The 14469-nt window shown below is 37.1% G+C and overlaps 1 protein-coding gene across 3 annotated transcripts; it reads left to right on the plus strand.

Moving 5' to 3' along the window:
- Positions 1–916: 916 nt before the first annotated feature.
- LOC143881095 (mitogen-activated protein kinase kinase kinase NPK1-like) lies at positions 917–13541 on the plus strand. Of its 3 annotated transcripts, none has more exons than XM_077384088.1 (18): positions 917–1268; positions 1370–1411; positions 2147–2212; positions 2317–2427; positions 2508–2588; positions 2679–2756; positions 2908–2990; positions 9492–9573; positions 9830–9930; positions 10284–10323; positions 10489–10548; positions 10641–10687; positions 11054–11153; positions 11243–11476; positions 12318–12610; positions 12738–12805; positions 13197–13293; positions 13400–13541. In XM_077384088.1, the coding sequence occupies exons 1-18, from the start codon at positions 975–977 to the stop codon at positions 13464–13466; spliced, it is 1944 nt and encodes a 647-aa protein (XP_077240203.1). In that variant the 5' UTR covers positions 917–974; the 3' UTR covers positions 13467–13541. The 3 variants fall into 3 exon arrangements, with proteins under 3 accessions (XP_077240203.1, XP_077240204.1, XP_077240206.1); XM_077384089.1 differs by having other exon boundaries at positions 11054–11111; XM_077384091.1 differs by having other exon boundaries at positions 13197–13541.
- The last annotated feature ends 928 nt before the right edge of the window (positions 13542–14469 follow it).

Below are 14469 nucleotides of genomic sequence, written 5' to 3' on the forward strand. Positions count from 1 at the left end.
ACCTCACAACCTTTCATCTTCCTGAGCAAAAAGCAACAAGCAACAAGCAACAAGCAACAAGCAACAAGCAACAAGAATACACTTGTTATTACAGGGGACTTCTCTAATATATTTCCTTGAAATGTGAAGAGGTAGATCGAGGTTTTAAGTTTGAAAAGCTTGCCAGAATTTTCAAATTCTGGCATCTCAAAGGGAAGAACAACTCCACTCAGAAAACTATTCTTTTTTCTTGATTTATAGCCATTTCTCACCCTCCTACAACTCTACTTCCTCCCAAAATCTCCTCGTCCTTCCCTCTCTACGCTTCTGGCACAAACAGCGGCCTCTTAAAAAGTGGGCAGCTGTTGGATCAAATATTAAGAGCGGTACCTTTTTTACATGCTCGACGGTCGGGCATCATATAAAAACTCATGTTTGTGGACATTTTCCCTTGGAATTTTTTCAAGGGACAGTGCTATACAAGTAGGGTCCACCTGTTTGACGATCCAATTTTGAGAAATGATATATTCCTTCCATTTTCTTTCCCGGCCAACCCCTTGTAGTGTAAAAAGAATTGTCATAATACACTAGAAGGGGCTGTCCCAGGGAAGAAAAGTGGACCATGCTACAAGACTTCTCCAAGATCAGAAGATCATAAACCTTTGATTGCATGCAAATGAATGGTTAGGATGGGACCCAACAGATTAGCCATTTTAATCAACAAACAACGGGGTCAGGATTATTTATATTGGCCACTGACATTTGCACCACCACGTTTAAATAATGACACAAACTCCCCTTGCCTTTTTATTCCATTAAAACTGAAAAGACAACCCAAGTTAGCGTCTTTATCAAAAAATGGTAGTGCAGATATCAGTACCCATCTATTTATTATTTAAAATTGCAAACCATTTCTTTTCCCTCTCGACTCTTTCAAATCTCTTTTTCTCCATTTTACCTCTTCCTTCTCTCGAGAAGAAAGGAAGAAAAACAAAATGCAAGAGATTTTCGATTCTGTTCGTCGATCCATGGTTCTTCGAGAAGAAAACAATGGAGGAGGAGGAGGAATTAATTTTGCAGATAAGATCGGTTCTTGCCTTCGTAAATCGAGGGTAGGGTTAGCAGGGCTTCTTTCAAAACCCCTTTTAACAATCTCTTCATCTCCTCTTTCAAAAGAGATCGTGGCTCCGATCCGATGGAGAAAGGGAGAATTAATAGGATGTGGTGCCTTTGGTAGTGTCTATATGGGCATGAATCTCGATTCCGGCGAGCTTCTCGCCGTTAAACAGGTGGATTCTCTTTCTTTCTTTCTTTTTTTCCCTATTTACTTTTGATTTCTGAATTCTACTTCTAATTTGTTCTTACATTTGATTCTCATTTTCTTTTGTAGGTTTTGATTGCTGCTAAAAGTGCTTCCAAAGAGAAATCCCAGGTGAGACTCTGATTGATAAAATTCGATTTTCACCCAATTTTGGTTGATTAAAATCAAACCCTAAGTGCATGTTTGGAAACCAGGATTTTTTGTTTTCATGATAAATTAGTGTCTCCAAGTGGTGAAAGTGGGAGAAGGGGAGAGATTTGAGAGTGCATGATTGAGATGAGGGTGAGAAGTGGTTAAAGATTAGGGAAAAATTGATCTTATTTTTGCGTAATGTTTGTTGTTTCCTGATTTTTATAGCCACTTCTCATCACTTGGAGACACTAGTTTACTGTTTTTCCCCCCTATTTTTAGACACTTCCCCCTCATCTCCCACTTCACCCTCATCTAAGAGCATGTGTGGCTACCATGAATTTTTTCCTGGAAAATTAGCTTACCCAATGGTGAGGAACGGTGGGAGAGGGATATATAATAGAGAGACTGAGTGAGGATAGGGCAAGAACAGATTGAAAAATCAGGAAACAAAAAACTCTACTCAAAATTTGATCGACTTTTTCCTGTTTTTTAGCCACTTCTCACCCTCATCTCATTAGTGCCTTCTAAATTCTCTCGCCTTCTCCCACCAGCCCTACCCCTCTCTCACCACTTGGAGACACTGATTGATCATGAAAATAAAATAAAATTCATGGTTACCATGGAGATTATTTGAACCGTGTTGTTGAATGAATGAATTGTTAATTCTGTTGAATTCCTATGAGTCAAACTGGTTTTGTTGAATTTCTTGTGTAGGCTCATGTTCAAGAGCTTGAGGAAGAAGTCAAGCTTCTTAAGAATCTCTCCCATCCGAACATTGTTGTGAGTGATCTCTATCATTCTCCTGTCTTTAACTGTGCTTATGCTCCTTTTGTTCACTTCTTAAGAATCTCTCTCAAACCACATCCTTCGTTTTTTCTGCTCAGAGATATTTGGGGACAGCCAGGGAGGAAAACACATTAAATATTCTCTTGGAATTCGTTCCAGGCGGATCCATATCATCATTGCTCGGGAAGTTTGGTTCCTTTCCGGAGGCTGTAAGTCATTGCTGTTCTTAAGATAGCTATGAATAGGAATTCATAAAGGCTGATTGTTTGTGCACTTTGTTGTTGAACAGGTTATAATAATGTACACGAAGCAATTGTTACTGGGACTGGAGTATCTCCATAGGAATGGAATTATGCACAGGGACATTAAGGTATCTTTCTTTCTTTTCTTATTGATTGTTAAGTAATATCTGCTTCAGCCTTCATCTCATTTTCTGTCCATATTCTCCTTCCAAATTAAGGGGGCAAACATCCTTGTCGATAACAAAGGTTGCATCAAGCTTGCTGACTTTGGGGCATCCAAGCAAGTTGTTGAGCTGGTATAAACACCATAACCCTTTCTTTTTGTGTACATATTTCCAATTTATTTGTTCTTTCATGAAACACCACCCCCCCCCCCCCCCCCCCCCCCCCCTCTCTCTCTCTCTCTCTATGGTCTCACATTTTTACTATGGTTCATGACCATGATAGGCAACCGGATCGGGTGCCAAGTCAATGAAAGGGACCCCATACTGGATGGCTCCTGAAGTCATTCTTCAGACTGGTCACGGCTTGTAAGAACCACAATACATTTCTATATCTTCCACAGCATGAATACACATTTTTTTAGCTCTGAACCTGTTAAAGAAAGGAATATCCTGGATTGTGAAGCCTGATTTCTGTTTTAATTGACTGTTCATATGCTATTTATCTCCATCTAAGAAATCTCTAATGCTCATTCAGCTTTAAAATCTCAATCTTATTTGTTAAACTACCAGTTACTCCAAGAGCTTAATCTGTTGCAGAAGGCGCTATTTAATCTTTTATACATTAACACTCCCCCTCACGTGTGGCCACTCTTTTCAGGGTTGGCCTACATGTGGCACATGTGGCCCCTCTTTTTGGTTGACCATTACCTGTGGATTTTTTTGACATCAAGGAGGTTTGAACACATGACCTTTGCTCTGATACCATGTGAAACTACCAGTTACTCCAAAGCTTAAGCTGTTGGAGAAGGCGTTATTTAAACTTTTATACGTTAACTCTAATTACATGTCAAGTTTTATAGGGCTATTCTACTGAATGAATCTGTTCTCTAGGAATTGATTTGATAAAGAGGGAAAGATTTTTGTTGAGATGCAGTGCGTTTGGGCAACTTGCTCGAAAACTTGCTAGAAAGAGCCAATAAATTGGTCTATGCCCCAGTGAAGTTGTATTGCTAGGGAAATCATCTAAAACTATCTAACATTACCCCATCCCTCTGTAGACATGCTACGTTCTAGTACATTTAGTACTTATATTTTGTTCATTCTAGACTCCCAGCGGGCTCAAATCAAGACCATTTTGTATATCAAGCAACAGTTTTTGCCAAAATCAATCAATGGACTGAAACTAGATTTGGTATCTGTATTTTTCTCTTCTTAGCAAAGTTATTGCAGGATTTATGGAAATAGCACTGGTTTTCAACATATCAAAAAGAATATTATTCCCTTTGACATGAGTCTTTTGTTGTTTTTTGAACTGGCTCCTGTTTATTTTCTTTTTCTGATCTGGTATATTTGAACTGGTTCATCATGTAAATGCGCAAAGAACGAGTCTGTATTTACCACATGATTCCTAAATGCAATTGGCTCGAACAACGGTACTTTAGGACATGGATAAATACGCTCATTTGCATGATACAAGTCTGTAATTAATATGCTCTTGGCATTGTGTTTGGTACCGTCACACAAGTTACTGTTTCCATTTATAGAGTGATCGGCACATATATTCAAGAATGAAGTTGCTAGTTGCTACTGATGGAAACGATGTAAGACGTAGAGACCATAACGTTCATTCAAATATGTGTTATTCATTTTCATTCATTTATATATATTAATGTTACCCCAACTAGTTTGGGACAAAGGCTTAGTTGAGTATATATATTAATGTTAGTTTTATGAGTCAACAAGGGCTTTCCCTTCTAGTAACTTTGGAATATAGGTATCTAAGAGGCTAGTGTTCAATTACTTGAAATAAAGTGTGGAGGTGCATACGAGAATAGGCATTCAAACATTCCAATAAAAAGTAAAAAATATTGAAATGCTACTTTTTTGGCAATTAACAACTTGATTTTATGCCTAGTTTGTGATGTAGGACCGGGAAGAGAAATAGAAGAGGAGAAAAGAGAAGAAGATGAGAAGAATAGAAGAAGAATAGGGGAAGAAGAGAAGGAGAGGAGAAGAATAGAAGAAGAATAGAGTAGAAGAGAAGAGAAATTAGGGAGAAGAGAAGAGAAACCTGTAGAGGGGAGACGCCAATCAATCTTCATTCATCAAAACTTCCAATTCCTAATACAATGAGGCCCATATATAGGCAATGGGATGGAAATAAAATTCCATGGAAAATAAAAGCCCTAAAACTAAAAACATGGAAATAAAATCCTAGAAACTAAATAACATGGAAAACTAAAAGAGAAAACGGTTTCTACACACAAGTGTAGGTAAGTTATCTACACACTAGCTTAAAATACAGTGGAGGCCCACATTGTTTGGGTGATCCAAACCATTCATTTGATTGGCCCTCACATAGGTAGGGTGTCCACAAAAAATCAGCTCCATAGGATCATCCTAACCCTTCGAACCATGGAGGCAAAAAATGGACAGATTTGTGAAGGTTTATACACTTTCACTTTACCTCCACAAATTGTAGGGTTGGGATGATACTATGGAGCTGATTTTTTGTGGACACCCTATCTATGTGAGGACCAATCAAATGAATGGTTTGGATCACCCAAACAATATGCCCTCCACTGTATTTTAAGCTAGTGTGTAGATAACTTATCTACACTTGTGTGTAGAAACCGTTTTCTCAAACTAAAAACATGTAAATAAATAGTAATGGCAAATGCGCCACTTATTTTGCCTACTATCTGCATCATTCTCCCTCGCTTGCAAAGGGGCTCTCGGGAAGGTGTATTAAAGAGGTTTTGGAGGTGGTGTTGGGGGTGGCTTTGAGCAGGTTGTTAGTGGGCTGAGAGGGGGTCTTAATAGGGTGTAAAGTGGCTGCAAAGCAATGGGAAGAAGGGATTGGATTCGGGTGTGGTCGGGTGCTTTTTGTGTGGAGACGGGAGGTTAAAACAATCCAGTTTTGGTGGATGTTAAGGGAGGATAAAGGAGGGCTGTTTTGGATGGGGTTTTAGGAAGGATGTGGTGAAACAGTTAGATTAAGTGTGTGTTGAAAGTGTTTTGGGTTGTCTGCAATGAACAAAAAACTGAAACAAAAAGAAAAATGTGGGTTTCGGTTTCAAGTACTGAATAACGATGGCGTGAAGGTGGTTGTTGATGGCGCACTTGAATCCGACAACTTCTTGACGGTGTCTTTAATGGAGTAGGATGCTTGGATCTTTTGCTCTGATACCAAGTTTCATGTAGGGCCGGGAAGAGAAATAGGATAGGAGAAAAGAGAAGATGAGAAGAATAGAAGAAGAATAGGGGAGGAAGAGAAGGAGAAGAATAGAAGAAGAATAGAGTAGAAGAGAAGAAAAATTAGGGAGAAGAGGAGAAACCTGTGGAGGGGAGAAGCCAATCAATCTCTATTTATCAAAACTTCCAATTCCTAATACAATGAGGCCTATATATAGGCAATGGGATGGAAATAAATTTCCATGGAAAATAAAAGCCCTAAAACTAAAAACATGGAAATAAAATCCTAGAAACTAAATTACATGGAAAACTAAAAGTATGTAAATAAATACTAATGGGCAAATACACTACTTATTTGGCCTACTATCTGTATCAGTTTGTTTAGGGCATGTTTAGAGTACTTTTACACTTCTATATGGGCATATGATAGAGGTTATTTTCATTGAGCAAAATTGAACTTCTATGTCAGCTCCAAGAAGCTTGACGTTGTTGCATTGTAACGGTAATGAAATTTTTTGGTGTAACATTGGTACAAGTAGAGGCCATTGGAGTACAGTTTTATTCAAGTTCAACTGAAAGCTATTTAAAATGTTTGGATCGTCCTATTCATGGAGGTCCATAACACCATAGTATTTAAATTCAATAAAGAATAGGATCCACATGTAAATGATATCCAAAAACAAATAAAACTTCAAATAGGTTTTTTGTAGCGCTCATCATTGTTTTCATTATGCAAAGGTTTGGAGTAAACAATGGTTGTTGCAAACTTGTAATAACTTTAAGTTTATAACTGTTAAGAGTTGCTATAGTCTTCGGTGTAGTTTCCTTCTATTATGTTTTATGTTTATTTACATTAGTAAGATGGGTCTAGTGTAATTGAGGGGATTTGATTTCTATATAAATAATATGGGTATGGGTCTGGAGTATGAGTTCTCTTTCTTCCTTCTTTCATGTTGTTTCCTTCTCGGTACCCAATCAATATTCTTCTTTTCTTTCAGTATAACAATAATCATTTCTCACTTCATCTATTAAAAAAAAACTATTGGGTCCTTTTCAAATTGTCAGGGGATCTCGTACAATTTTTACTGATAAAATTGTGTCCTAAGATAGATCTCATAATGACTAATAATGGGTTGAGAAAACGAGGACCTTAGTGATTGCACGTTTGTTGTTAGAAATGTTTGTCCTACTCATAGCTGATGGTCTTTGGTACTTTTTGTAAGTGCTACATTATAAATGTCATATATGTTGCAAACTTAACCTTGGTGAATGCATCTTAGAGATATTGATGGGCTATGTTGCATGGATTCTTAGCCCCCCTATGCCGAATCCGCGTTGATACGTTTCGACACACGAATCGGACATGGATTCCCATGGGACACACCTAGATTCTTGTCGTAGCTGTGTCCCTCATGAATCTTGTTTTTTTGGGCAAATCCAATACATCGTCGTCTCTTTTAAAATACTAATTCTGAATATGTTCTCTTTGAACACGTTTTCTTCGTAACCTTTTAAAAAAAAAATAAAAGCACAGCCCGTCCTATCTTAATAAAAACCCTAGTGCTTTGAAGCGTCCACCCTTGAACTTCGACCCCTTTCCCCCTTCTACTCTCTTAATAAAAAACCCGACACTTCGACACTCCACCCTCAATTTTTTCATGAATATATTTAGTTATCTTTTTAAAATTTTAAAAATTACCAAATCCACGAATCCTAGTTTTTTTGGTTTGCCGAATCCGACACCTCGAATCTGTGTTGGATCCCGACATGCGAATCCGAATCCATGCAGCACAGTTGATGGGTTGTCTATTTGGCAGACATAGTAACTTCAACATTCATAAGATGAGAATTTCCCCCCTCAAAGATTTGATCTTTCCCTGAAAATTATACATCGTTGACAATTTTTATGATTAATTTCCAAATGTTGGGCCTTGAGCATTTATTAATCCACTCTGATGATTCTTGTAAGGCACATCTTTGTAAAGCTGTAGAGTGTCAGTTTGGTGAAAGTTCTTTCTAAACCTAGATATATGATTTTCTTTTTGAAAGAAGCTAGAAAGGTTACTATTGAACCTATGAGACACCAAGAATTGAATATCTTTGTAAATGTCTCATAGAAAAAGGTATACATATGGAAAAACTCAAATGCACTGAGTTGTAGCATATGCACCTACAATGCAGCTCCAATGTACGTGAAAAGTGTATGGCAGCGGCAAAATGATTTTGAAAATATTAATCAGTCAATGAATATTGAACGTCAAACACATATGTGCCCTATGATACCCAGATATGAATATGGATAAGGAGTCTTGTCAAAGCATCATGCAATGTATTTTATTCAGCTTGAGGATTGTTTATTCTTTTTACAAATTATAGTAATAAATATACATTTGTCGCCCTAATCACGTTGACCAAGTTAGTTTTTCTCCTCTAACACAGTGTCTCCCTCTTCCTCTCCTTCATCTTTCTTTGTTTCTATTCTAGATCTGATCTGACATGGTATTAGATCAGATTGATCTGATCTGTAACAAAGGCACATACTTATCTACACTGCATACAGCTCAATCCAGAACATAATACTTGTTTTCTACGATCAACTAATATCCCTAGTGCTGTACATCATTCCAGATCTGATTATTTACAAAGTTCTTCCAAACAACATGCAATATATCTGATCCCAAGCCCCACAACTTTTCAGATCTGAAAATGTCTGAGATCTTGATCTGATTGCCATTTATTTTCTCTATTTTTCTTCTTTATTCTTCTCTCATCCATACTCAGATCTGGTCAGATCCACCCGAATTCCGCGCCCCCCCCCCCCCGTGCAACGACAGTAATTGTCTGCTGTTGTACTTGTGCCGTGTGGGATTAAATATCCTTTTTTTCCCTCTCTGAATGACAACCTCCATATCGTTGGTTGTCTTGTGCTAATCATGACCTGTTTGTGTGGATCAGATCTTTCTTTCTTTTTTTTTGGTTTCAGCGGGGGGGGGGGGGGTGGTGTTTCTGTGATTTGCTGCTCGTGTTTTTACTTACTAGTTGATTGTATGATCAAATCATACTGTGTCTGAGATCTGGAATGCCCTCTACATATATCAGATCTGGATTTATTACTGTGTATCAGTTCTGTCATTGATGTGAAAGTTTTGCTATTACCTGGCTGTTCGATAGTATAAAGTCCTCTAGAGACATCCATTTGATGAGCTGAATTTATGTATAGATCCTTTGAGTCACTTTTAAGGTCTTACTTGTTGTTCTCCAAATCAAATGAAGACTGCACAACTGACTCTTCAAACTCAGTAGGTTCAGCATCCTTATCTTTCTGAATTTTCCTCCTGGCTGTGTACATTTTGACTAATTCTGCTCCTACAAGGATGTAACATGTGTTTTATATTTGTAGTATAAACAGTTTTTATTGAGAATGGATTTGAAATTTTATACTATTTTATGATTTCAAAGATCTATTGTGTTTTATAGTCTTTTATTTTGTATTTTAGTTGTTTTTCTGTAGACTGTATTGTGATTTCACGCTTCAATGTGTTTTATATTTGTAGTAAAAACAGTTTTTCTTCGCAGTGCATTTTATTTTGTCCTATATTATTTCAGACTGCATCCAAGTATCAGTTGTGTTTGATGTGATGCTAACTGATAACCTTCCAAATAATTTTCTAGTTCCGCTGATATATGGAGTGTCGGATGTACCGTTATTGAGATGGCTACAGGAAAACCTCCTTGGAGCCAGCAGTATCAAGAGGTACATATTGTATGCCTTAAATGTTATCAGTTCTTTTCCATTTTAATCCTTTCACTGAAATTTTAGATTTTTAGCATTTGAATCGTTTTCTTCGAACTTTGTAGGACATTCTAAGATTCATTTTCATTCTAACATTCAGTCTGTCTATTAATCTTTTGACTGGCATTTTAGATTTTTAGCATTTGAATCGATCTCTTTGAACTTTATCGGACATTCTAAGATTTATTTTCTTTCTTACATTCAATATCTATTCCAGGTTGCTGCTCTGTTCCATGTTGGTACAACAAAGTCACATCCACCCATCCCTGAGCATCTATCTCTGGAGGCAAATGATTTCCTGTTGAAATGTTTACAGAAGTATATACATGATTCTGTTCATTCTCATTTTGTTACGATATTTTTGATCAAGTGAATATTCTAATGGGAATAATATCATCCCAATGTAGAGGGTTGTTACTGTAAAAGTTTGGTAGGGCTGCATTTCAGCATGTGCCTTATATAATTAGAAAGTCATAGTTTATATTATGAGTTATTTCTAACACCTAAACAACAACGCCTACAAAGTGCACTCTTGTTCAAATATGGATTTATGTTACTCAGTATTCTTTAATTTTTTTTTCCACCATCAAAATTTGTGTATGTGGATTCATTTTCTTCTGGGCTTTGGTGGAATTGGGATGCCTTTGAGACTAACATGAGAGTGATTGCAGGGATCCAATCTTGAGGCCATCTGCTTCTGATTTGTTACAGGTGATTTTGATTGAAAGTTATTTGTCCTTTTTCAGTTTCTGGCAACATAACCAAGAGAAATTTATTAATTATCAATTGAACTATTGGCAACTGGTGAATAGGATTTCACATAATAAGTTAGGCTTTTCTGGATTATTGATTTTCCGCTTTGATGATTTCGAGCAGCATCCATTTGTCACTGGGGAATATCGGGATCCTCATCCAATATTTCACTCTTCTGCTATGGTCAGTCACATTTCTTTATTCTATTATGCTTATAATCAGTTGTGCTCTCCAACTTCTCTTGTGCTGATCTCAGTAGTCTTGCACCTCATCAGGATCATTCAAGCTCATTGCCAATTTCAGAGTCTTATAGTAAGAACTTGTAAGTATTTAACATTTGATGCCTTTGGCATTTAGTAGTTTGTACATTGTGTGCAATCATGACCATGCTTTTAAATTTTGGCCGAAATCTGAAATTGGTAATGAGTTGTGACTGAAACCGAAATTTCGAATTTCCCAAATTTCGGCCGAAATTTTGACAAATTGATTTTTTTTTTCAAAAATATATTATTTTTCCAAAATTTCGGCTGAAATTACTGAAATTATAAATTAATACTTTTTTTACCGGATTTTGGCCGAAATTTTGGTTTCGGCCAAGGGTGAAACCGAAACCAAAATTTAAATCCATGATCACAACTAGAGAGGCCCTTCTCCTTACCCCATGTTTGAATTCTTTAACAACTTGCAGTGACATGAAAGATGTTCATGACAGTGGCAACAAAGATGCTTTTGATATGAATGGATCGGTAAGGCCAAATTCGGCATTGATGTTTGGCGACATTAATAGGGTACGGTTTTATGCTATTTACATTGATATCATACTGCCTAAGCAAGGTTTGCAACTTCTGTTGCTTACTTAAGGGTTTATTTATTACAGAGTTTTAATCCTATGTCCGAGCCGTGTGATGATTGGCCGTGCAAGTTTGATATAAGCCCCGAACAAAGAGGAATAAGATTGGACTCTTCCGGTGACTTGGTTAATGTTGATACTAGCAGCCCTGGAGCATCTGAAAAGGTGCCGAATGATTTCACTTTTCCTTTTCGGCCGCCGGTATGTGAAGAGGAGGATGAAGTTACTGAGAAAAAAATCAAAGCCTTCCTTGATGAGAAGGTATGAATAAAAATTTATTCCTGGATGAGAAGGTATGAATTGAGTTGTGTACTCTTCTATACGTTTTTTTTGAAATGGATGTACTATTCTATATGTTGTACCAAACTTCAATTAAGTTTACTTTTTTTTTTGAAAATTGAAAATATCAATTAAGTTTACTTAAATCTCACCTTAGTTCACTTCACTCGGTAGAAGGTTGAGACGGATCAACTTATTGATGACCCGATGGATGATAAAAAAAATTATGTCAACAATGATGGGAGTCACTCCCTTGACTAGAGATCTAACGTAAAAATGCCTTGGCCTCTGAGTTATGCAATCTAGTTGTGTTACATATATATATATATATATATATATATATATATATATATGAGGAAATAGTTTGGTGAGCTAGCTTGCCCAATCACATGGGGCCCCACTTTGTTAGTGTTTTAAAACTTTGTTAGTATATATAAAATGCAAAAGCATGTGTTTTAAAACAGCATGAGTTTTTATTGAAGTTGAAAGACAGGAAAAGTAGGAAAGTTAAAATGGAAGGGGTGGGACTTTAAAAAAGAAATCTAAGTCCAAAATGTTAAGACAATGAGTGGGTATTTATTTATCAATTTCAAGTTTGTGTAATATGAAAAATAAGTTGACGATATTTGTAGGTAAAGATGAACTGAACATGTTATTAATTAGCCTTGCATCACTTGTGCTTCTCCTCTTCTAACATTTATTATTAGCATTGCATCACTTAAGCCTCTCCTCTCATGACACTTGTACTCTAATTGTAACTGTCTGCAGCTTCTGAATTGTTTCCTAACATCACTTAAACATTCTGCATCGTTATTCATGTCAGGCTTTAGATCTGAAGAAGATGCAGACACCACTGTATGAAGAGTTCTACAACACAATGAATGGGGTTGCTCCTCCAAGTCTCTCCGGAAATGTATTCGATGAACCTGCCGCGAATTATTTGAAGTTACCTCCCAAAAGCAGATCACCCAGCAGGGTACCCGCTGATACTGCAAATACTGCTAGTCCTGGGAGTTGTAGCATGCGCATCTCTAGTAGTGGAGTTGTCAACAATCACAACAATCAACACTTGAGAGCAGTTCCTTCACCTCACCATGATGAACCAAGCAGTCCAAGGTCTGTAAAAGGTTCTAGTGCATATGTTTCAACTAATCTCTCCCTGTTTGTTTTTGCTCTGCAACCTCCCTAGTATCCATTGTACCATCATTTTCAATCTAAACACCAAAACATGTGGTGGGTGCAGTGCAAGTTCTACTGAAAGGCACAGGAAATGGAAAGAAGAGTTAGACCAAGAGCTCCAGAGAACACGAGGTGAGATGCACGTTGTCTTTGCCTTAGTTTAAAATTTTGGCCGAAAACATACGGATGTTTCTGCCGAAATATTTCGCTTTCGGCCATGTGTGATACAAAATTCACCATGAACCGGTTTTTTATAAGATTCACCCCAAATTTCACCTATTTCAACCCAAATTTCGTTTTCACCCTTATTTAATTTCCACCGAAATTTTAAAAATGCCAAAATTTTTAACTTAACTTTACATGATTTTGGCTGAAATTTCAACTGAAACCGAAATATTCCAATTTCAGTGGTGGTCGGAAACCAAAATTTTAAACCTTGGTCTTTGTACGAGTTAAAGAACAGTTACTACTTAGTACTTTGTCTTTGCATGAGCTCATGGATGATAGTTACTGCATTATGCAGAGATGATGCGGCAGGCCATTGCTGGTGGGAAAAGATCTCCGAATGAAAGAGGGTCGAATCGACTGAGGGATCGATTGCGATTTGCTTCCCCGGGGGGGTAAGTAAATGTAGAATATGTGTATCTTGCATACAAATTTTGTTTCCTGATTGAGGTGTATTAATGTATGTATTTCTATTTTTGGTTGATTGAACTAATAATGTAGTGGCCAAGCAAACCCAAGCCTTTTGAATCTCCTGTTTCTTGTGCATATGGAGCTTGGAAGCCATTGAAGCCCTTGTATAGATTATTGAGCAGTCAAAAACATATAAAGCTTGTCAGTTGAAGATATGCATAGATGTTTCTTACAGGTTTTTTTATGTAACCATTGGCGTGAATTGTTCTAAAATTTCATTAAGCCCATGTTTGGCAACCATGATTTTTTTCCAGGGAATATTAATTTTGCCCTGTGGTGGGAAATAGATAGAAAGAGTTGGAGAGAGGGAGAGAATTGAGAAAGTGGGGTGTGAGGAGATGGTGCTAAGCGGCTGAAAAATAGGAAAAAAAAAAGAAACTCTATTTTATGTAGAGTTGTTCTTTTCCCAGTTTTCCAGCCACTTCTTATCCTATCCTCATTCATGCCCTTTCAATTCTCTCCACCCACCCTCCCTTCTCCTCTCCAGCCACTGGATACGTTAATATTTCGGGGAATTTTTTTTTATGGCTGCCAAACATGGCCTACATAAAAACATATTGAATTCTGCTAATATATAATGTTCGACAATTTTTCTTATTCATTTCTGTATCAAGCACTGTAATTTAGTAAATATGTCACATTTGTATGAAATCTGGACTCCATTTGCTTATCCATAAAATAAGGGCCCGTTTGGATGTCGAGAAGATCTTGATTTGGATTTCTCACATTTGCAGCCCTTTTTGCATTGTAATTTGGATCGGATCAAATTCTTGGATTTCTAATTCAGCAGCTGACAATGAAAAAAAATCAGATTTCTAAATTTGTTGTAGAAATAAGAAATTGGAAATCCACAGATCTGGCAGTTTCCTTCACCCCCTTTGCTCCTCAACCCCTCCCCTCCACTAGGAAGTACCCCTTACCTCTCTGTTTCCCTATACATGAGTGCCGGATCTATTCAATTTTTATTCAAAACTCAATTCCAAATTCAAATGCAAAATGTGAGGTATCCAAACGGGCCCTAAATGTTTTGGGACCCAAAAATTGGATTTGATCAGACAGCCTAATCATCCAAATTTACATGTTGAATGCAAACCTTGGAT

The sequence above is a fragment of the Tasmannia lanceolata genome, unplaced genomic scaffold (genome assembly GCF_043159265.1).
Source record: "Tasmannia lanceolata isolate RefF3 unplaced genomic scaffold, GAP_Taslan_0.1 ptg000007l, whole genome shotgun sequence".
Classification (NCBI taxonomy): Eukaryota; Viridiplantae; Streptophyta; class Magnoliopsida; order Canellales; family Winteraceae; genus Tasmannia; species Tasmannia lanceolata.

Bases quoted from the DNA above. Each gene is read 5' to 3' on its own strand.
- LOC143881095 (XM_077384088.1), top strand. From the start codon at position 975: ATGCAAGAGATTTTCGATTCTGTTCGTCGATCCATGGTTCTTCGAGAA. The intron at 1,412-2,146 runs GTGAGACTCTGA...TTTCTTGTGTAG, and splicing joins CTTCCAAAGAGAAATCCCAG to GCTCATGTTCAAGAGCTTGA. The intron at 10,688-11,053 runs GTAAGTATTTAA...AACAACTTGCAG, and splicing joins GAGTCTTATAGTAAGAACTT to TGACATGAAAGATGTTCATG.